The 22,197-nt window shown below is 36.5% G+C and overlaps 4 protein-coding genes and 2 long non-coding RNA genes across 13 annotated transcripts; 4 read left to right on the top strand and 2 right to left on the bottom strand.

Annotated features, from left to right (window-relative positions):
* The first annotated feature begins 7 nt into the window (after positions 1-7).
* Positions 8-1,544, top strand: LOC113318044. The gene is made up of 3 exons (XM_026566166.1): positions 8-412; positions 522-746; positions 903-1,544. Exons 1-3 carry the CDS (start codon positions 305-307, stop codon positions 1,290-1,292), a joined length of 723 nt encoding a protein of 240 aa, XP_026421951.1. The 5' UTR covers positions 8-304; the 3' UTR covers positions 1,293-1,544.
* On the top strand, positions 1,329-3,381 carry LOC113316416. Its single transcript, XM_026564601.1, has 7 exons — positions 1,329-1,396; positions 1,591-1,672; positions 1,777-1,860; positions 1,968-2,290; positions 2,511-2,600; positions 2,699-2,755; positions 2,925-3,381. The coding sequence occupies exons 1-7, from the start codon at positions 1,329-1,331 to the stop codon at positions 2,995-2,997; spliced, it is 777 nt and encodes a 258-aa protein (XP_026420386.1). The 3' UTR covers positions 2,998-3,381.
* Positions 3,382-3,411: 30 nt separating this feature from the next.
* Positions 3,412-9,031, bottom strand: LOC113318043. Of its 6 annotated transcripts, XR_003344253.1 has the most exons (11): positions 8,779-9,031; positions 8,342-8,407; positions 8,001-8,117; positions 7,108-7,915; positions 6,823-6,942; positions 6,101-6,606; positions 5,755-5,971; positions 4,489-5,071; positions 4,191-4,262; positions 3,938-4,114; positions 3,412-3,815 (listed from the first exon to the last, which is right to left on the bottom strand). XR_003344253.1 is itself a non-coding variant. In XM_026566164.1 (8 exons), the coding sequence occupies exons 4-8, from the start codon at positions 7,171-7,173 to the stop codon at positions 4,727-4,729; spliced, it is 1,254 nt and encodes a 417-aa protein (XP_026421949.1). In that variant the 5' UTR covers positions 7,174-7,915; positions 8,001-8,117; positions 8,342-8,407; positions 8,779-9,031; the 3' UTR covers positions 4,116-4,726. The 6 variants fall into 6 exon arrangements, 2 of the variants coding, with proteins under 2 accessions (XP_026421949.1, XP_026421950.1); XR_003344250.1 differs by lacking the exons at positions 3,412-3,815; positions 3,938-4,114 and having other exon boundaries at positions 4,116-4,368; positions 4,451-5,071; XR_003344251.1 differs by lacking the exons at positions 3,412-3,815; positions 3,938-4,114 and having other exon boundaries at positions 4,116-4,368.
* Positions 9,032-9,194: 163 nt separating this feature from the next.
* On the top strand, positions 9,195-10,919 carry LOC113319736. Its single transcript, XR_003345776.1, has 2 exons — positions 9,195-9,394; positions 10,207-10,919. It is a non-coding gene; the product is annotated as an uncharacterized LOC113319736 (long non-coding RNA).
* A 1,222-nt stretch (positions 10,920-12,141) lies between these two features.
* LOC113319735 lies at positions 12,142-15,789 on the top strand. The gene is made up of 4 exons (XM_026567983.1): positions 12,142-12,203; positions 13,097-14,174; positions 14,362-14,730; positions 14,820-15,789. The coding sequence occupies exons 2-3, from the start codon at positions 13,732-13,734 to the stop codon at positions 14,660-14,662; spliced, it is 744 nt and encodes a 247-aa protein (XP_026423768.1). The 5' UTR covers positions 12,142-12,203; positions 13,097-13,731; the 3' UTR covers positions 14,663-14,730; positions 14,820-15,789.
* A 280-nt stretch (positions 15,790-16,069) lies between these two features.
* On the bottom strand, positions 16,070-20,908 carry LOC113318389. 3 transcript variants are annotated; one of them, XR_003344492.1, is made up of 8 exons: positions 20,751-20,908; positions 20,311-20,404; positions 19,758-20,050; positions 19,495-19,566; positions 19,327-19,390; positions 17,611-17,776; positions 16,866-16,995; positions 16,070-16,384 (listed from the first exon to the last, which is right to left on the bottom strand). It is a non-coding gene; the product is annotated as an uncharacterized LOC113318389 (long non-coding RNA). The 3 variants fall into 3 exon arrangements; XR_003344493.1 differs by having other exon boundaries at positions 19,495-19,563; XR_003344494.1 differs by lacking the exon at positions 20,311-20,404 and having other exon boundaries at positions 20,751-20,894.
* Positions 20,909-22,197: the final 1,289 nt, after the last annotated feature.

Genomic DNA, 22,197 nt, shown 5'->3' with positions numbered 1-22,197 from the left:
TTCCCGGTGTGCTTGGCGATATGGGAAAAAAGATTAGAATTGAAGGATGACGCCCTCATATTCTAGACGTGTTGTGAACGGAAAAGTTTCAGCATCGTCAGCTATGTCTTTCGGTGATTCTTTCGGACGTGAGTGAAGCAATGATGCAGTACCGCAATGATTCAGAACTGTTAGTAACTCTGGGGGTATCCAAGGGACCCCTCAGTTATCAACAGCTGGAGGATCTCGAGGCCGACATTAAGTTAGGAAAGCAATGACAGACTGAAGATGAGGTTGTTGATTTGGAGGCAAAACATACTGAGAAATGGAACAGAGAGAAATTCGGGAAATTCAGCAAAGTGAAATGATGGGGAACATGATGCAGGCGATGCTCAAAATGCAAGAGGAATCGCTCCTGTCGAGGAGACCTAATGTGGGTGGATTTGGTTTGATTTCAGAATTCATGTTAATTTGTTATGAAAATTGACGAACCCACATAGATCTAACTGTTTAAAAACCATTTCAAAACTTCATGTTAACAGGGTCCTGCAAAGGAATTGGAAACAAATCCCCGTAACACAGAACATGAGACTTTTGAGGACTATTGTAGTCGATTCCCTGACCTAGATAATGATGATAATGTTATTGATGATTTTGGTGGTGAATCACTAGATGATATTTGTGAAGCTGATATTGGTGTAGAAGATTATGTAGTTGGAAACAGCGAGGCAGAAATAATAAGCCCAGATAGCACAGATGTTTCGCTTGTAAGTATTTCTTGCATCCTTTTTGTGGGACAAATATAATCCTCCAGTCATTTGGGTATGGATAGTATGGCTTGTTAATCCGGGTGTATTTTTCTACGATTTGTTCGTCTCTAATTAAAATTCCATTTCATTGTCTCCGGCCCTCTGTATATGTAGGCCAATGTGCTTAACGATATCAAGTGTAAGAAAAATAGTCAACGTCGGGACAATGAGAATCTTTCTAAAGATGTGAGAAAAAAGATGCCAGGGCCCCTAGTGAAGTCACCATTTACTACTTGCGGATTGACTACTCCTAAAATCCCTGCTGTTGGGATTCTGAAGAAGAGATTTGATATTGCCACTGACGTTGTTGCGGCTGACGAGTCAAATCTTGGGAAGGTTAGGAGTATAGAGGAGTTGAGCAGTATTGTTTTGGCTGACGTTGATGCGGAGAATGGTAAGAGAAAGGCCGTGTATGTGGATAATGGGTGTAGCACTTCAACAAATGGTGCAACCGATGTTCAAGGTCTCGGTGTGAGAGGCGCGAAGAACGCAAAGCCCTGGTGAATTATTTTCATAACTTTCAATCTGATCTCTTAAGATATGAAAGATCTCCCTCCAAGCCGTACATACGACTTTCATCGAATACGGCTTTCCACGGAATTCTATATGTATCTATGAGATCGAGTATGGAATTCTGTTTACTCACTTTAAATTGAGTAAGGACGACTGAAATAACGGGTGTGAATAATTTCATAGACCAAGGGTGAGTGTCCCTGGTATATCCTTATCCTTTATATTATTGGGTGTCCTTGTTTATTTAGAAAGTAGCTCTAGACTATCGTGTTGTTATTGTTTGGTATAGGGATGACGGTGCAAATGGATCCTTATTTGGTTGTGAGGATTGTAAAAAATTACTACGTGCTAGGGAGCCTCCGGGGACGGATGTAAGTTAATTTGCATTGAATTTCAACATTAATATAAGAGTTTTAATATCTCGTTTTAAGTATTGTGAGATGGTTAAACTTATGTGTTTTGGATTGTCATGCAGCATATCACCGTCATGTTGCGCCTCTTGCGCGAGTCAACCCTGGGCGTAGATGGCGATTGGACAACAATTGACAATTACTTTGAAGTATGTTATGTGCCAAAAGAACACATCTCGGGTTGTAGATTATTTGTAATTTTTATGGTAAAGCATTGTTGTAACTGGTAACTAACTTTGGATTTTTTTTTCCTTAGCCTCTTATTAAGGGGGGAAAGAAGAAGACAAAGGAGGTGGCAGAATATAGGAATGGGATTAGGCCGAAAGGCGGGGCTAAGACTTGGGAAACCGTCTCTATGGTATATGGTGTGGTGCATCTTGTCGACAAACACCACTGGGTCGCTATAAGTATCGACATAGTGGAGCAGGTGATTCTTATTTATGATTCCATTAGACCGAAACAAAATGTTAGTAAAGATGGATCCCATGTAGAAATCAGGAGGATAGCGGACTATTTGGAGGGAAACTGGTACGACAGGTCCTGGAGAGTCGAGTTCGTAGAAGCTCAACAACCCGATAGGTAACTAACCTTTACCATTGCAATTAATGCACGATTACTTGAGAATAATTCCCTGAGTTACACATTGCATAGTTATCTGATAGCCAAAACTGGTTGATTGATGCTCTACCTTGATTAATTGCCATGAATGCTTGCTGAACCAGTACTTCACATAGCATTATAAACCCCGCAACATCTGGTATTTTATCGGGTTATATTAATGCTTGGATTGCAAATGCAGGAAATTGAATAGGTGGGTGTTTGCTCTGTCAAGCAAACATGTATCGGGATCTTTCAACAGAGGTGCTCTATTTGGATACAGGAAAACTAGGTAGTATATTGATAAACTGCTTTCCTTATCTGAGTGTTGATAAAAAATTATGCCTTCCCATCTATTTTCGTACCTGACATGTTTTTTACTTGCATCAGCCGTGATGACGCAACTGTTTTCTATCACCGGGATAACCCTGTATACCCACTTGCTCGGTAAATAATTTTTTGAGCTATTTGATTATTTTATTTCCAGTACTTTTTTCCAATCTTTGTGGTTTCCAACTTAAATGGGCTATCGACCTCTGATAATTGGAAATCCTCCATAGAATGGATTAAAAATGTTATCAATTTTATTATTAATATTCTATTTCTGTGTTTACAGTAGATTTCAAGGGGATACAACTGAAGCTGTCACAACTGCATTGTTGGAGTTGAATGAACATAATGTGCATTAGTCTTAGAACGGGTGTAAGTGGTTCGTCTGCTAATGGGATCAACAGGCTCACACAATTTCATAACTTTTTTTTTTGATCCCGGTGATAGATTGAATACGAAGACTTGATCCCAGACCTCGTGGATGGTTGTTGGCAACCACAATTTCATAACTAATTGCAGAAAAGATACACCTAACCCCAGCTTCGATCCATCTTTTATGCTCTCTGTACAGTTCTGCTTCTAAAGTGGACTGAAATGGGTGGGGGTGGTTCATCGTTTGTGTTTGTATTTTCAGAACCACAATGAAGAAATTTTGTTTATAGAGGTACTAGATATTGTTCCCTTTTTATTCTTAAATTATTATGTTTGCGAGTTTGAAAGTAGTTGTGCATAGTAGGAAAGAAAGTTGCAATAGAACAATAATAGTGGTTGTGATAGTAATGTTTAAAATATTTCGGTGTATCGTTAGCCAGTGTAGTCACCTCCATATTCCCTAGTCTGCAGCATGATTTCAGTGTATTGTTAGCCAGTGTGGACACTTTATTGGCTTCACATCAGTGTTGGCTATTTGCTTTTTCCCCAAGTCCAGTCTCTTCTTGTTTAATTCCTCTATCATTGTCGATGCCATTTTATTTGCATCTTTGATTCACTTGCGTGCATTTGCAGTCAGTTAGTCGTAGTAGTTCCATTCTTCAGTATTAAAATCGAACACCAAGAGGGTCCAGTGTTTGCCAAGGTTGTTTATGGGTATCAGAAGACTATCCAAATTATCAGCCGTTTTTTCTATGAATTTGTTCACCAAAGCCTCCTTGTCAGGGTATTCTTTTATCACTGTTTCCTGCAAGCAAAGTGTATGTATATTAATATTTTTTCGCAGCATCTTAATTATGTACTTTTCTTGTTTAGGTTTTAAGTGCAACTCAAAATATAGTTAGTATTACTTTTCTCAGAGAAATTTACCCATGCAAAAGGATCCATGTAAGCACAGTTTAGGTACTTGTGGTCTCCTTTGTGTTGTCGATCATTCAAAGTTCCCAGTTTTCTCCTTAAAATGTAGAAATGGACTACCGCAATGTCCAAATATTCTTTGAAGAGTAGGTCCTCGAGTACCGAGCAAACAATAATAGAGCATTTAACCTACTACCATGAATTTGCAATTTTTATTTAAATAAAAATTAGCTACAGCTTTAGGTCCAGGGTTCGATTCTTATACCTTTCTTTTTCTTAAACAAAATAACCAAATAATGCGCGTCAGGTCTTGCACCGTATCTTGTTCTCAATCTATCTGTAAATCGACGAGATAAGTCGCATTGACATAGTCAAATCTTAAGTCGATTGACAAGACTCAATACTGTTGTTGTGCAAAAAGGTTGTGTATAATCCCAAACAACCTGCAAAGGCGGGTGAAACAAGGCTTGTACACAATGCTTTTGCAAAGGAAGAAAAATGACTGTCGGCCAGTGACCGGAATACCTGAAAGTATGCTTTTTGACATGAAGAAAAATCCCTACCTGAAAGTATGCTTTTTTACCAAAAGCTGTGCCATAATTCAACAAAACAAAGATACTTAGATCCCTCTGAGATAACAATAAATTGTTCTACTGCATTCAGTTTTAAAGATGATCATCGTTAGGAGCACTCCACACACTGGCATATTCACATGGTCTCAACATTTTTGCTGCCATCTTGTGCCTCATTTCGCAGCAAATTTCACCAGCTTTTTTTGAATCCATTTCAATAGATTTTCCGTTATCTTTTGCATACCTTTTCATAAGTCTGGATCACATCGGTGCAAACAATTGGTTCCGTTAATCGTTTGTTTATTTCAGGTGTGACAGCCGCTGCCATTTTCCTTGCATCTAAAAGATAGGTATCTTCAATTTCTAAGACCAATGAGTTGAGGAAATGCCACTCTCTGCGTTGAACATCCAACACTAGTAGGGTCCAGTGATATCCTGATTTAAGTGGGTCATCACTTATATTCATTGGGATGAGAAGGTAGTCCAGCATCTCCATTTCACGTACACGTATGTTTTGGAGAGGTTTACTAACATGATCATCTATTCCACTTTGAATGCCATTCCGGACAGCATACTGCATTTTAACCAAATGGTCCACATCATTCAGAAATCATGGATTTGTTGAAATTTCAGCTCTTTAACCTTTATGCTTTACCACTAAACAACTTATAAGCACACTACATGCTGAAATTAGACAAGAAACTAGTATTAGCATACTCAACAACTCACTGAAACCAGCACCATATATAGTAATGACATTACATGCACACTAAAATAGATTCAGAACAAGGAAATAGAAACACTCAAGACATCTAAACATTCATGACTTCTTAAGTTATTATCAATTTCTATTTCCTCACACTACTTGATGATGGATGAAAACTGATTTGCTTTTAAAGATAACTTGTGAGGCTATAAGAGAGTCTTAGTCATGCTTGCCACATGTCAACCAAACTTTCCATCATGAGTTGGATGACACCGCATGGCTACACTGGACGCCTCATATGGCATGTCAAGCTAAAGGACATGTCATGCTTAGACTCAACCTTATCTAGCATTAACCTTAAGTAGTCTTTAGAGTAGGATTAAGCAATAAACATACCATAAAAAAGATTATAATAAATCATGATAAACTTAACCTAAGAAAAGGATTACTTTGAGCATATGGGATTTGTGGCGCAAAACACAAAAAAGTCTAACATGATTAACTTAAACAGAAACTCATAAAACGGAAAAAGAGAACATCGAAAAACTAACCCATGCATAAGGATCAAAGTACACACAATTCCTGTACTTTGGAGCTTTGTTCTGACGGTCTGATGCAACTCTTATTCTCCTCCTCAAAGTGTAGAACTGAATGGCTTGAGCGTCGACAAGGTCATCAAATAGCAGTTCTTTCAGTGTTGAACCCAGAACGATAACTGAAACCTTGGCCTCTAGAACAGCATTGACATTATAGTGAAAAACAACTTCCCTGCAGGTTTTTAATAAAACCATTATCATGTTAGTTCAGTGGATAAACAAGACACTTTTTAATTCCAAAGAATGTGCATATAGTGTTTAAGCAATGTCGATATGAAAAAACTTAGTGTGTGATTTTAACATTGTAGTAGCATGTTTCCAGAAACTGGAAATCCTCATTTTGTCTTTTTCATTCATTTTGTGAAGCAGTTTATTCCCATCCAGGCTGGGAAGTTTGCGACCACGCGGCTTCTTCTTAGTAGCATCTTCTTCAGAATCTTGATTTTCAGTATCAGAATCCTCTTCTAACGAGGTAGTAAATGTATCTTTCATGCGATTGAAAATTTCATATAGATCACTCCTGTATTTATCTTCTGGAATGCGGTGTCCACGAGATTTTAGACTCTCTAGCCCCTGCTTTCTCGAGCGGACGAATTCAACAAAATCGTAATCAAAAGACTCTTTAGATTGCAAATCAGAATATGCTTCTTCTCTCTTCGCCAACAATTGTTGAGATATTATCAATTGATTCTTCAACAACTTAATCGTTCTGTCTGGGCTCATATCACCGGTGTCAGGAATGACAGACTCAAGAGTCAATCTTCTCTCTTCCTCTGACCAACCTTCTTCTATCAGTGATTTAGATAGCTGAAAATTTAAAATTGAAAAATAAGATAGATAAACAGACTTGCAAAAACTCGGTGCAGTGAGTATAATAGACTGGCAGGAGCATATACACAGTTACTAATTCTCCTGCAAAATCTTGGCCAATCAATTTTACTTTTTAAAATTTAGGTCGATCATTTTTGGAAATAACTAAAAACTTAAGTAATAATTTATAAATGATGACTTGTTTTTTTTTACCATGGACACTGCTATCTTCATATCTACTTTAAGAGTAAGTTCCTTTAATGTCCATCTTGCCATCCTTGGGAATTTTTTGTTTTCTTGGTTGAAGTAGTTCGAGTGTGATGCGAACAAGTACTGCATAAAAATAGCTTGAGTTAAACATTTTTTCCCCTTTCATCTTATGCACACAGTAATATATATCACACATGAATATACCTGCATATACTAATGCACCCGGATATTTTCATGCATATTTTCACGTTAATTTTTATGCAAATTAGAAGAAACTGTCACACTTACCAGTAGATGTATCACACATCCATGTACAGACAGAGGACCGGCCTTTTGATTTCTAATGCTCGACATTAGATTCTAGTGAATTAGCTGTGGCCAATCAGTACTGTTCATCCTGAACAAAGTTACAAAATATTTTCCAGAAACGTCCTTTGGCAGCGAATTTCCAGTTCCTGTTGTGAAAAAGACAGTGACTCAAAGATACAGTGTAAGTAGCTTCGCTAGTAGGACCCCCTTCCTTCTAATTTCATGCACATCTACTGTCTCTAACTCGAGTATATTCTCAAAGATAGCCTCAATATCAGTTTTTTTAATCTGATTACTACCCTTAAAATAAGCCAGCACATCTATTTCTCCAGCCATTTTTACTGTTCCTTATTTTATAGCTGCCCCTGATCTGGGTCTCCTAATCCCGAAGTGGACGGCTAAATGATTTGCGGTGCTTCTCAAAGTAAATTTATTGTCACCGTCTCCAAAGACAAAACAATGATCCTTTTCGCCGACTTCTTCATCAGAGTTACCTTCTACAGGATTCTTGTAAGTTCTTATTATTGATTCAATTGTTTGTACACTCTTTTTCCAATCATAAAAAGTTGTCGAAAGCTCTTTGTATATAAAAGGTTTCGACATATTCTAGAAAGGCGTTGTTTCTAAAACCTCCAACTGTTCGTCCTTGAACCAGAGTAACTTCTTTTCTGTTGAGCCCAAAAGTATCTCCTCATCGCGTTTTTTTCTTTTCGCCGAATCCGGCTCTAATCTTTTACTTATGTTGATAAGTCCATGGTAGCCACATCTGTAGTTTTTTTTTGTGGTTCTGCAAAACCAAGACAAAATGTTATACTTCTGGACATAAACAACTATTGAACCTTTTAAATTAGGTAAAATTTAGTTTTTCTTACCATCTTTGAAGTTGACAATATCTGTTGACTCTTCTGGTTTCGATATAACCATAGAGTTGAAGTTGACAATATATTTTGAACTTTCTGGTTTAGGTATAACCATAGAAATTGGTTCATCTGAAAAATCAAAAGGATAATTAGGGCACTCGAACATAAATGACCAAGATCTTTTTCACATCAAACATCACAGGTTTATACAATCAACACACTTAATCTAAATATCTCCAACAATAACCAAAACTCAATGTGCCCAACGACGAAATAAAATTCTAGGAAATCAGTACTTTTGGATGTAAACATCTGTCCAGCCGTTTAAATTAGGTAAAATCAATTTTGGTTACCTGAATGATATGGGACAATAGTACCCGGAATTGGTTCCGACACAACCACCATGGAAGTTGAAGTTTCTGCAGAAACAAAAAGGATAATTTATGCACGTGTACACAAACAGATAAGGATTCAAAACAAAAAGGGTTTGATATTGCAATTTACACTAATAACTTTTACAAAACAAAAAGGGCTGAAATGCATATAGTCTGGCGGAACCAGGATTTAAATTTGAAGCTATTTTAGTGTGTTTATGGTACTAGAAAGTGGGCTAAAATCTCGAAATTATGTGGACTTCACACTAATTGTACCAATAAACAAAATTCATGGTTAATTGCTTCAAAAAAAATTTCTATTGCATCTAATCGAATACATTTCATTTGGATCTAACAAAAGAGATCATAAATTAAATCATTAACAAAGTAACACATTATCAGATCTCATTTCTTACCAAGAAGAGGCGGTGCTGCCAGTTTCCTTCTCTTTGGCTGAATTTCTTCTTCTCTTTTTACAACTCTATTATTCCTAATCTGGCTGAAATCAATTGGTGTTGAATCTTTTGATTGTTTTGATGCAAGTTTTTTTCCCTTGGCTGGTGCCATTAAAAATCTCTTGTGGTGAAAACCTCTGGATTTTTCGATATCAAGGGTTTTGATTTTTCTCTCTGTCGCTCTCTCTATCCTCGGGAACCGGTGGTGATGAAATGGGTCTATGTTGACCCAGGTCAATTTTTTTGTTAAATGAGTAGTGGAAATGAGCAGAATGGCCATTTCACCCTTGGGACATTTTGGTTACCCTAAAAGGCTTTGTTAAATCTATACCGTCGGTTTATAATCAACGGTTCATGTTTACTGAGGGAAACTAAAAGACCTAAAGTGAAAGGCTGGAGAGATACCCAGAATCATCGTTATATTCTCTTCATTTCTCTCTCCAAAAGAATGGCCGAAGGTTTCTGTGATATTTTTTAGATCTTCATTTCTGAAATCGAAGATAGAGATGAATGAAAAGGAATCGCAGAATGATTCTGTAGAGATCAAGGAAAGCTCAGGGAAAGAGGCTGTGTCTAGGTTAAAATCCCTTATCTATATTCTTTCAAATCTGCATAATCCCTACCATGATTGCTTCGTTTTTTTCTTTTTGGTGATGATTATTGTATTTCCATCTAAATCATTTTCTCTTTTTTGTGCTGCATAAAGTAACTGCATATACTTTTATATGAGAGCAAGTCTTATGGTGGAATCCAACTTATTCCAAGTGTGGAAAAACCATGGAATGTCAAGTGTAATGGCTTCCAAGTTGGGGTCTTCCACAAAAAATCCAAGCAAGGTTCCACCGTTGCGTGGAAAGGTTCGTGGAATCCATGGAAACGCCAATAAGAATAGCGTTTTTTTAATAATGTTTTTTTTGGTGCTATTAAGAATAGCTTTTTCACTATTCCAACACTACACTTGCACTTCCATCCACGATTCCAAATGCTGAGGTGGTGTGGAAGATGGAAGATGGAACTCTTCCACCATAAGACTTGCTCTGATGGTTTTTTTAATGTTGGGCTAAAACAATTATTTAAAAAATGTAGGACCTAGTGGACTAAATACCAAGGATAAGGTGGACTAAATATATAATATGGCTTAAATTTCAGAGATTTCTACATGATCAACAGGATTTTTTTGGGGGTGGGTCTAGAGCCATGGTTAAACCCTTGGCTCCGCCCCTTCCATGATTCTATCAGACTGTTTTTTGGTCTTCAAAGAATAAAATTTCCCATTAAAAATTAATTTTCATAATCCCGATGAAAAATTTATTTGCTCAGTTTGTTTGATTTGTAAATTTAAGTAATAGTTTTATTTCGATTTTTGGTTTTGAATGCTTGTTTATGCAGGTCCAACATACACCATACATTATCTTTTGGGTGGGTTTCTTTTTTTTCTTTTTGTGAACAACAAGAATGTTGATATTTTTTCTTGTTTTTGTATGTTACATTGTCCAAGATAGATCTCCTTTTAGACACATTGATGTCCACATTGTTCAGGATCCATTGAATCATGTATATTTCTATCACCTTGTAAGAGGTGCAATTGATTTGGAATGGTTTGAGAAAGAGGTTCGTAGGAGGATAGGTCTACAAGTAAGTGAAGGTATTGATCTAATATGGGTTGAAGACCCTTGGCAGCCTTTTAGCGTTCTTCGAACTGACGAGGATTTCTCGAAGTTTTGGGATAATGATGTACCAAGTGGAAGGGGTTCTATATGGTTACTTGGCAATATATTGTACCCAAAAAAAGGATTATTTCTCATGTTAGAAGAAGCCCCAGACTTAGAGTTGTTAGAAGAAGCCCCAAACTTCAAGCTAAAGCTAAGGCTGATAAACAACAAGGTATCTCTACTTCTAAGAAGTTGTTTTAGGACTTATTGAATGAAGTCTAGTCACTAAAGCTAGTGATGGTGATAATTTGGGAGGTGGCTCAAGTACTAGGGCATTTGTAGTTAATGAATCAGCTGTAACCTGTAGATGATGATTATGTTGTTTAACTTAGAACCAAGTTATTGATGTTCATCTGGTAGTTGTTTATTTAAGACAGATCTTGCATATTATATTTGAAGATTGTTTTCTATTTCCTTACATAAAGAAGCCACTTGGGCTCTTGAATTTCTAACTTTGTCTTTTGAGCCAATGAAAATGGCATTTGAATCCCATCTAAATGCCTTGCATTCACTGCAGATAAGGTAAGCTATGTTCTTATTGTGTTGATTGTTGTATAAATCCAGGATGAGAATGGATTTGTAGGATGATTTGAAGCAAGCTTGATTTTGCAGTGGACAATGTTTTATCCAATGATCATCTTCTCCACATGCATAATAGCTATTGGGTGACTGTAACATGAGTGATTTTGATTTACATGGGTTACAAGCATATTCAAACCATTTGAAGTAGATGCAGGTAGGAATAGTACACTTCAAGAACATTTTCCAGTTGTGGAGGATCGAAGAAATGCTCTTACACTATTACATGGAAAATGCTTTCACCTAGAGTAGGTTTTTTGCATCGAATTGATTAGTAGTGGGAAAAATTTGATGGTGCAGATATTATGGTTCCTCCCTCTTATATAGGGGTTGGATCCGTTTAAAGATGCAGAATAAGACCGTTTAAAGATGCATCTTTAGTATGACGGCACGTGTTTAAGACCGTTACACAGTTAACTCATTCCACGAGTTAACTCGGTATGGATGAGTCACAAGGTTATCTCGGTCTAACTCTAGTTAGGGCTTTAATGACTTGGAGATGGGGATTGGGGGTACTTTAATAATAGAATCCCAATTTTTGTTTTTGTTTTTGTTTTGGATGAATGAATCTCAGAAATTCCTTGACCCATCCACGACTACTGTGAATGGTTTGCAGATGCAACAAACTCTGGTAAAGCCAAGCCAATGATTTACAGACTCCCCACAAAATTTATTATTACTAAGGCTTGTGGTGACATGAACCACCTGTTGCATAGAAGAAAAATGGTCATTATTTTTTTTTTTCCAAAGTAATTGAAAAAGTAAAATTGACCGGTCAAACCGAGCTGGCTGGTCAAGAATCGTACTGTTGGTTTTTGTAGTAGACCAGATGTAAGCACGTGTAATAAGTAGTTGAGGATGAACGGTCGACAAATGTGTGACATTAAATGTGGCGGGTGGGTAGATCTGGTTTGGATGTCTAGATATGAAGCAATTACTACACTCATTTCATTTTAGCTTCACTCATCTCATCTCACTGTATTGAACTCAGAAAAGAGGATAGAGAGAGGTTAGAGGGCTTTTCTGGTCCATTATTGCAGATCTATAGAGGATTTAGTTGATTACATTAATGACGAAAAGGAAATCAGCAAACTAGTAAGTGCATTCAGAGAATTTTGCACTTTTATACTCTGCTAGTTATTAAGTTGTTTGAGTATGAATGCTTTAATTTCAGGTTGTACAAATATTGCATTTACTAGATTCAGTGTTACACGTTGGGTTTAAGGTGGTATGCTAAGAGTTATTGCATTGATTGTTATCAGTTAGTAGTTGGTGTTGATGGCAAGATGAATATTCAGATCTAGATGATACTAGTAGTATTTATTATTTTGATTTTTTGGAATGATGATCCCATGATTACATGATTGAACATGTGTTTTCTTTTTGTTGGATCTCATGATTCAGTGTGATATGTGTAAATACCAGCACCAATTTTTTATTTTTTATTTTCAACCCAAAAGAAACAAAAAACGAATTATTGACTTTGTTTGTTAAGTGGTCTGTTGGATGATGTAAAAGTGGGGCTCGTTTTAATTTAATTTTCAAAACACCGGCGAGTTCATTGTAGCAAACAACCTTAAACCCAACATCTGGTTGTTCATGTTGTCGTCTATGTTTTTTGGTCGGATCTCTTGATTTTTCAGTGTTGTGTGTTTAAAAAACTAAAATCAATAAAAGATGAATTTTTGACTTTACTCAGCAAGTTTTCTTTTAGAAATGCGAAATCAAGGACCACTTTAATCCATCCATATTTCTTTAGCACATGGGGGGTTGACATGTTTTTTATTGTACATAGATTTTTTTTATTGTACTTAGATTTTTTTTTCTCAGGAAAGTAGTTATTTGTTCTGTTCTGCATCCTCCAACAACTGCTTTTATTTTGTTCCCTTGGTCCCCAACATCTTGGAAGAGAATCAAAGATTCTCATGCCCCAATTCTCAACAACTGGATGTGGTGTGCCCCTTTAATCTGTTTCTTTTTCTTTGCAGCGCCACACCCGAGCCTGATGTGATTCATGTGTACAGCAGTGGTTCTGAATCATCTGATGAATCCCTTTCTCAAATTTCTCAAAGGTTGAAGAGAAAAGATAAGGAGAGTCTGAAGGATACTCACCAGAATGCCGCGTTCTCTGGATCTCCTTGTTTTTCCAGCGTCCACCAGAATTTGTGCTATGATTCGCCAACGAGGGTGATCAGTTCTTTCAGTTTCAACAGCAGTAACGGTAATGATACTATTAGGCCGAAGATTAAAGATAAGTATAGGGTGAAGGCTACTCAACAGAATGCTGCATTTTCTGGAAGTTCTGGTTATTATAGCGCCGAAAATAATGTGTGCTTGTATGATTCGCCTTCAGAGTGTGATCAGTTCTTCAAATTTGAACAGTAACAGTGATGATACTATTACCATTTCTCAAAGGAAGAAGGGAAAAGTTAAAGAACATTAGACAAACCAGAACAATGCAAGTCCATGTATTTCATCGTGTGTTTCCAAAGTTGAAGAACCAGTACCAGATATTCCCACCAACCCAGAGTATGAAGAACGTATCAATTATGGAGATAACCCGTCAGTGTGGGCAAATGGGTATTATGAAGACTATCCAAGTCCTATTGGTAGCCCATATCTGATGGATCTCGATGATTATGATTTTTGTAGAGAGCAAAGGCTCAAGTCCGCTGAGGTGGACCATTGTGATACCGAGAATGAGGTATACATTTATTACCCTTATAGTTCAGAGGGCGAGAGTATCCCAAGCGACGCCGAAGACGAATCAGGGGAAATCCCATCCATGAAACCTAGAAGGCTATTCTATGAAGATGGAATCGCGGGATGCAGTTCAAATGTAAATGGTGCTTCAGGTGTCGAGGAAAAGGATAGTGATGATGTTAAAGCTGAATGGGTAGAAAGGAATATAAGGACCTATATTGATCGCCGCAACGGAACTAAGGCTTCAACAATTAGGAATAAGATTACGAGTGATCATAATATCAAGGTAAAATACTTGATTGCACGCCGTGCAAGGATTAGATGCCTTGAAGGCATTCATGGATCTTTTGAAGAAAGCTTCAGGTACTTTGACGGACTTGTATTTATGAGTGTGTGTGTGTGTGTTAAGTTTGGCGCAAAGATATCCATATGTTGTTATTAGACTTTATGTTGGTTTAACAACAAATTAGGCTTAGCGTTGGGTTGGTTATTGGTTGTGCTTTGGATTATTAGTTTGTGTTAATGGGCAGTTGTGATTGTTTGAATTCAGGTTATTACCTGAGCTATGCAAGCAGATTGAAGACAACAACCCGGGAAGCATTGTATATCTGAGCAGCAGCGCAAAGACTAACCAGTTTGAAGGTTTGTGCATAGCTTACAGAGCATCACTTGAAGGTTTCAAGAATGAGTGCAGACCCGTTATAGCATTAGAGAGCTCGCCACTCCAGGAAAGTTTGGTGGTGCCGTTCTGTCGGCTACTTCAGTCGATGCAGATAATGGGATGTTTCCTATTTCCGTTTACATCTGCAGGAGTACATGTTTTAATACATGGAATGAATTTCTTTCTATAATTGCACCTTTTCTGAATAAATTGGATAGGCGAATTACATTTTTTCGAGATTTGACCGCTATTCAAAAGGTGAGACATCGTATCCTCCTATGTATTGATTACTATAGTAGCAATCATGTTTTAAATTTATCTAAGGAACTTGAATGTTTTCCTTACAGGCTGCAATCTGGCTGTTGAGGAGAATTTCGTGAAATATACTCGAAGACTTTGCACTGATCAATTGTTAACGGTAATGAAGACTGGATTTTGGACATGAGTTTTACCATTACGAACTGGTACGTGCAGCAGTAAAAGCTTATAATTCCCAAGGTTTTTCAAGTGCAATGGATGACCTCAAAAAAAAAGTCCATTGGTAGTGGAGCGGTTGAACGTATATGACGAAGGATGGGCTAGACATCAGTTTGACGGTGCTGCCAATTGCCGGCACGTGTCAAACATCCTAGGTGCAACATTGAACCAGTGGTTAAAAGAGTTGATGTGTTTGCCCATACACAAGTGGGTAGTGAGGTATGAAGCTCTGCTATCTGACTTGTTTGAAAAGAGATCTCGTCGACTTTCCTCTTGGCCTCCTTTAGTTCCTAGAGTGTGGAATGCGGTAAAGAAACAAAGACGGAATGTAGGGGGAGGAGGGTACGTTGTCCACTCAGCTCTAACCCGAGATGTATGGTCCGTGGAGGAGAAACCGCTTGTATCTCCTTTTAAAGTTGATTTGAAACGACGAATGTGCTGCTGTGGAGAATGGCAAGTAGCAAGGATACCTTGTCTCCACGCAATGGCCGTTCTTGTTGAAAAAAGACCAGACGAGATTGAAAGTTAAGTCATGTTTCTTCTTTTATGTTTATTTTGTATTTCTTTACAGGTTAGATAGATACAAACACTGTTTTCGTTCTTGTTAGCTACGTTGACGAGTGCTTCACTGTAAAGAAGTATGAAGCAACATATGCCCATTCAATAAAGCAGACGGCCAACATGGAGTGATGCCAACAGGAATCAGGAAGCATTGTCATCCACCACCACTAAAGGATGCTAGAAGAAAGGGTCTCAAATAAAGTAGACCAGTTGAAGGACCGCGTGGGCGGTTGTTGTGTACCTACGATGAATCACTAGTGGAAAAAAGCCGTTTTAAGATAGTCAGGTAGTGTTGTTTCAGCGAGTTAAAAGACACTTTCAGATTGCCGCTGAAAGTGCCGTAGATTCAGTGTCTTTTTCTGGAACGACACTTTCATATTGCCCCTAAATTACGATACTTTCAAGGTGTCTCTATACACGACACCTGGATTACATCGTAGATTTGATTTATTTTAACATAAAAAAATGTCAGATCTGGCTGGCTGAATCCGGCCATTCTGACTGAACTAAAATAATTCTGATTCAAATTCAAATTACACTGAAATTCAAATTAAATTACTAAAATTCAAATGAACAATTCCAAATTCAAATTCCATATAAAACCGGATTCATTTGATACAAAATGACAGCTCCATTACATTGAATTGCATTCATAAAATTTAGTCCAAACTCATAAAAAAAAGGATTCAGCTGCCAATTAATAAGTTCAAGGTTCTTATAGAGAAGTGATACTAAAAATTTCAACAACAATTTCAGTCATTATGACCTTGGCACTGGCTTGCTTGAGAGCACAACTGCAGAAGGACAACCCTTTCCAAAATTTCCTTATCCAGCAGCAACAGTGATCTTACCATCAACCAAGACATCATTGCAGCTGCATCAAAAATAAAGTTTCACAGTTAACCAAAATGAACTTCAAACTGTATGATGGCATTTGAATAATAGCACAACAAATAACTTCATGACAATAGATAGCTCTCACCATCTCCTTATTTAAATTCAAGATCAACATCACAAAAATTGAACCTAACTAATAAAAATATGGTTAAGCTACTAGATAAAAGCACCCAACACTGAATTAGATTAAGATTGTGGATGGGAGATAGCTTAGCTGGGGAGCAATCATATGCTTTAATAACATCATCAATCTTATGACCCAGCAACGAAAAATAGATATTATGACGAGGGAAACTTAGAAAAGTGGTTTGTTACAACTAAAACCATATTAATGATTCAAACTACAAGGGTCCATATATTGTATGACTAAAATTAGGTGTAAGTTATACAAAGTTATAAGGCCACTGAAAACTAGCACACTAAGGACAATAAGGAAACATCGATTAAGAAAAATTCACCTTCAAGATCATCTTCCTCCTTTTCTTTTTCTTCTGGAGGATCTGCTGACAATGGTGGTGAAACCGTTGCTTCCGTTAAGTTGGACTGGAAATATATCAGGTCTTCGTGCAGGTATAGTCTCTCCCACTCCTGCCATAAAAGAGCAATACAATTTACATCAGTTTATGTCATCTCACGAAAATAACTCAACTCATCTACAATTGACTGGAAATGCTTCACGAAAAATAACAAAGACTCAGAAAATACAACTACCCAAAAAATTTGGTTCTCATGATATAGCTAAAATCAAGATAGGCATATTACATTAACACAATTAAATGACATCTAAACCAGTCTTGTAGCTAGCAGAGAAGGCTGTAAACACAATTAGATTTTGACGACAGGAAAAAAAAAGTGAATTTTTCGCGAACTCCCACATCCTGACCATGGTATGTATTTCTACAAATCAAAATGCGATAAAATAAGAAAAGGGAACATGGTTAGAACTACTCATAAAACTACCGAAACTTACAAATGCACAAGGGGGAAGTCTGAGGTGATGGTAACATGCGAAACAAGACTTGCTAGTGTATTTCAATTCGACAACAAAACAATTTTCCATCTATGTACAGTCCCATGTACAGCCTATTTCAGACCATTCGTTTATGGCACAAAAAGTGCAAATGAGTCCAATTGTAGTGAAATCAAGCACAAAACATGATAAGTAAGTGAAAGGGGGTAAGGGAGAAAGGAGGAGGAGCTCACTATTGCCAAGTCAAATGCAGTCCAACAATACAAATACAACTGCCAAGTCACAACATCAACACCCCAAGCGCCACCACTAACAACAGCGGCAACCTCACTCGCCTAACAGCACCACCAGCACACCAGACCACCAACATTAAATCCATCAGCAGTAGTGGTTCAAGCCCTGTACAGTTATTGCATTAGTTTTATTCTACAAGATGTGAACAAACTAAAAACCTGAATAGGAAGAAAGGAATTAAAATTTATTCTCCGTTAATTCCAATTTCAATATACCAAATGGTAACCATTTCTTGAAACACTTGAGAATCAGATTTCCACCCATTCATATTTATTTGTTAAAATAAATAAGAACAACAAAGAGAGCCCTAAAAACTGAAAACATAAACTGACATACAAATCTAAAATCAGAACAGGAAAAAGAATGGTGCTCTTTATCCTTTAACTTGAATAACCTCAATAAAAGTGATTAAAGTACGGTGATGAACCTATATGCAAAACCACAGGAAAGGAAACATATACGACCCGACCTTCACAAGAAAAACCCATCATACGAAATATTACATGTCTATGTTGCTATTCGGTAAGCTTGTAAATGAAGAAAGCAAACAAGTGAACAAATCCAGGGATACAATTTCCATTTTGCCAACAAGATCAGCATCCAGTTACTTTTGCAAATCTGCACAAGCGAATGTAAAAATACAGGACATACATAGAGAAGGGCACTGCCTCACCTTAGGTGCAGCATCATAAGCTGCCCTCAAATAGCATTCAATTAGTCAATAACTCCCATAAAACAAAATCTAAGATGTAGACATCAACCTTGTGTAAACATACTTCTGCGGAGGGTGTACTCTTGCTCAACTCCATAACTCTTAATTCAGTAACACAAATCAAATCAAATATTCACAAAAAATCTATGAGTCGTCACCATTAACAGTTCTAAACAATGAACTGCCTGTTTAAAACATTATCATCAGTAAGCTCTGAATACAGTTCTAAAGAACAATGAATTGTCCATGAGTTGTTGTCGGTAAGCTTTGAATACAAAGCTAAACAACCATGTATGAGTTGTCAGGTTGTCCATGCTATTTGGGAAGGTACATTCCAACACGCATGAAAGTTTCATTTCTTAATAGATACAATCAACATTTTCTATTCGAGTACTTAGAAAGGGAAAAACAGAGATGCAGTAGAATCAAATGACTACACAATCTAGAAAAGATATGGAAATGACTAGCTAAGGAAGACAACAATATAGAAAACAAACAACTGTCTAAGAAACAAACTCCAAGTCAACTCTTTTGCTTCCAGTTCTTCCTAAATGAGCATGCACACTAGCATAGTACACTCTTACAGTAGTTTTAAGAAAAGTTTAGTAAGCCAAAAATTGAAAAGCCGGATCAAACTACTGAACAAATTGATACTAAAAAAGATACTTGAATCACCAGTTCAGAGAAACCAACAAAGCAATGCTCATAAACCAAAAGAACAAACAACAACACTATAAGAAAATCTATCGAACACGTAACCTACTGAGACAATGTTATCGAAAACTTGACATAGTGAGATTAACCCAAAGAGCCCTGTGTTCGGTTAGAAAATAGATCGCACACTAAACCTACTAAGATTAACAAAACAACTTATGGATAAATCGACTGAGCTGATCAAGCTACAAAGCATTATCACAAAAAAAATATAAGGAAAACTCTTAACTTTGAAGTTATCACTATATTTTCTGGATACAATTTCCATCAACGATCCTTGTTCCGTTGCCATCCTGCCCAAAATAAACATACAACAAGTTAACCAGAATCCCATTTTCAGTGCACGTTTCCTTAAATATGAAATCGAGCAATAGATTAGTGGAGTTAGAGAATTTACCCATGAATCTTATTCTCAATGCTACCTTTTAGAGCTTCTCCAAGACCAGGCCAAGCTCTATTCATGCATCTACTACACACACAACAGATAACAGAATGAGTTATCAAAATAAATCCTTCACCGGAAAAATAAAATTGAACCAAAAAATGATATGCAGTGAAATTTTAATTCTCATCTAGAAACAGAAAAACGATTCAGAGACACATCTGTAACCCATCAAATAAAACCCTAAATTCATAAGAAAAACAGGAACCAGATCTTACTTGAGAGCATCAGGGATAACCATGGTGTTGGAATACCCTCATAAGCCTCGGTTAAAAACTACAGCAGCCTCGCTTGGTCTTGTGTGGAATCATACTAGAAATAGTCAAATAACAGAAAACCCAAAATTAAATAACTTCAAAAATCAAAATCAAACTTGGGGTGGGATTTGCAACAGAAACTTTCCCACAAATGGTCTTCTTCCTTCCTTGAGAATCGAAAATATACTGCGTTCTGTGAAAAACAAATAGAGCTGGAGTTTCGAAACAAAGACCCATTTTTAGCACCACTTAACCTGAAACATAAACTAATGAGATCAGAAAGCCATTTTTAGCGCAATGTTCTTTTTTCCATGTACCACTCCAAATTATGAGACGACTAGTACCCCAATAAGGGCCTCCACTTTGAAGTAAATATGGCTTCAATAATTACTTCGATGGTAATTACAGAAAAGGGTGCAACAAAAAGGGTGTTGAATAACTACTTCAACAAAATTTCATTGTGAACTGAAGATAACCCAAATTCATTTTCTCACTACTGCAGAATAATGCTTACACATTGAGACTGGCATTTCAGGAGACTGTCTAACACGCTGATCCACAATGATATTAATCTAACTCTTCTGCTTGAATCGTCTTTAAAAACCGCACTACCAAAATCAAACAGTAGCGCAATCAGAATCCGTATCCAACCCACTAAGAAACTTCCTATTAACCCCTATTTGAACCTATTTCATGAAATCAAAATGAAAATTTCTATCCAATTTTTCATTATCATCATTTGTTAAAGAAAAATCAATATCGACAAAATACCACAATCAACTATATCATAACCTAAAATGACTTATTGTCAATCTATATGGAGAACCCTAATTTCCGATCAGAACATATTTCGATCTACATGGAGTTCAAAATCTAAAAAAATTAGAAATCAAATTTCTATGATTTACAAAATCAAACATTATTTTGATTTCTGAAAAATGGGATTTCCCATACCTGATATGTAGATCTTATTGATGAGCTTCACTTTAGGAAAAAAGGATTCCGATGGTGTGTGGGGTGTTTTGTGGAAGAAAAAGGGGTAGCTCTTTGGGAGAGTTGAAGTCGAAGATATAGAAGTGAAACCCAGATTAAATTAATGTCACTATTAGCCTAATAATTTTTCTTTAATCCCATATAATTCTTGTATAATCATTTATTTTTGTAGTATAATCTTTCTGTAATTATGATTAATCTTTTTTTTATTATGATTAATCTCTTTGTTAATTATGATTAATGTTCGATGTGTAGGAGAAAGAAACATGGTTGTCTACACTTATCAAACATCATATTATGCCTAGATTCTGGATGTCTACATATCCTTACCAAGGTTCGAAAAACGGGTCACGGCCCAGGTCACAGGTACTAGGCGTGACCGTTATAACGTGTTTTGACGGGTGTGAGCACGTTTTGGGTCAAAAACGCGTTATATAGGAATAAAACGCGTTTTTTTGACGTTTTTTTTAAAATAACGGGTGTGATAACGGTTAAATAAGAAAAATAAATAATTTTTGATCTGAATTTCCTATGTAACGGTAATTACAGCTGTGAAAACGGTTACAACAGGTCTAAATAACGTTGTTACTACGTTTTTTCATTTTTTTTGGTTTAATTTATTTATTTGATTTTTTATTTATTTGTTTATGGGTTTTTAACATACAAATTTATGGATATCTAGTAAAATTCACAACCCTAAGTCTATGACTTATAACAATGCATTGTAGTTATCGTCTACCGACAATATTTAGACACGCATACTATCACTATCCACTTGATATGTTCAAGTTGTCACTCGAATAGTTCAATGCATTCCCCAATATTTCAATAATGCATATTCGGATTCAAAAGCAGTCAAAACTTTGTTGTCAAATAATACTCCTAGGCTCTTAGCTACTTGCTACAAGACTAACCAACAAGGAATGCAACAGGAAGAGAGTCAGAGACTAGCTAGAGAAAAAGAGAGTGAGAGAAGGAAGTCAGGGAGTCGATTTATCTTTTTCTTTTGCATTTGGAGGTTGTACAGTATTTAAGAAATATAGATTTTTTGTTCATTTTATTATCATTTATTTAAGAAATGTTTTAATAAATGTTAATATTCATAATTAAATAGTCCATCAACTTGAATCAGTTGGCACGTAAAAAATCATTGTTTCTTTATAAAAAAAATGGCATGATGAATTGATGTATGGTATGTTTGTATTCCTGTTCTCAATCATGAAAAAATGAGAGGCTACATGATCCTTAATTTCAACTTTTAATATTCAAGTTGAGTAAATGACTAACGCAACTTGTGATTTCTAATTATAATGCTACTCTAACCATTTTTATATTGATGGAATATGTCCACTTAACTTGTATTTATATATGTCAATTATTGCTATGTGAAATTTCCTACTTACAGAAT

This window comes from Papaver somniferum, chromosome 10 (assembly GCF_003573695.1).
Source record: "Papaver somniferum cultivar HN1 chromosome 10, ASM357369v1, whole genome shotgun sequence".
Lineage (NCBI taxonomy): Eukaryota > Viridiplantae > Streptophyta > Magnoliopsida > Ranunculales > Papaveraceae > Papaver > Papaver somniferum.
The sequence above is the reverse complement of the archived record's forward strand: the minus strand, read 5'-3'. Positions and strand labels throughout refer to the sequence as shown.

Bases quoted from the DNA above. Each gene is read 5' to 3' on its own strand.
- LOC113318044 (XM_026566166.1), top strand. From the start codon at position 305: ATGGAACAGAGAGAAATTCGGGAAATTCAGCAAAGTGAAATGATGGGG. The intron at 413-521 runs GTGGGTGGATTT...TCATGTTAACAG, and splicing joins TCCTGTCGAGGAGACCTAAT to GGTCCTGCAAAGGAATTGGA. The intron at 747-902 runs GTAAGTATTTCT...CTGTATATGTAG, and splicing joins ATAGCACAGATGTTTCGCTT to GCCAATGTGCTTAACGATAT.
- LOC113316416 (XM_026564601.1), top strand. From the start codon at position 1,329: ATGAAAGATCTCCCTCCAAGCCGTACATACGACTTTCATCGAATACGG. The intron at 1,397-1,590 runs GTATCTATGAGA...TGTTTGGTATAG, and splicing joins CTTTCCACGGAATTCTATAT to GGATGACGGTGCAAATGGAT. The intron at 1,861-1,967 runs GTATGTTATGTG...TTTTTTCCTTAG, and splicing joins CAATTGACAATTACTTTGAA to CCTCTTATTAAGGGGGGAAA.
- LOC113318043 (XM_026566164.1), bottom strand. From the start codon at position 7,173: ATGTCGAGCATTAGAAATCAAAAGGCCGGTCCTCTGTCTGTACATGGA. The intron at 6,607-6,822 runs GTAAAAAAAAAC...TTAAATTTTCAG, and splicing joins TGAAGATAGCAGTGTCCATG to CTATCTAAATCACTGATAGA. The intron at 5,972-6,100 runs GTTAAAATCACA...AAAAACCTGCAG, and splicing joins TGGAAACATGCTACTACAAT to GGAAGTTGTTTTTCACTATA.
- LOC113319735 (XM_026567983.1), top strand. From the start codon at position 13,732: ATGGATCTCGATGATTATGATTTTTGTAGAGAGCAAAGGCTCAAGTCC. The intron at 14,175-14,361 runs GTACTTTGACGG...GTTTGAATTCAG, and splicing joins TCTTTTGAAGAAAGCTTCAG to GTTATTACCTGAGCTATGCA.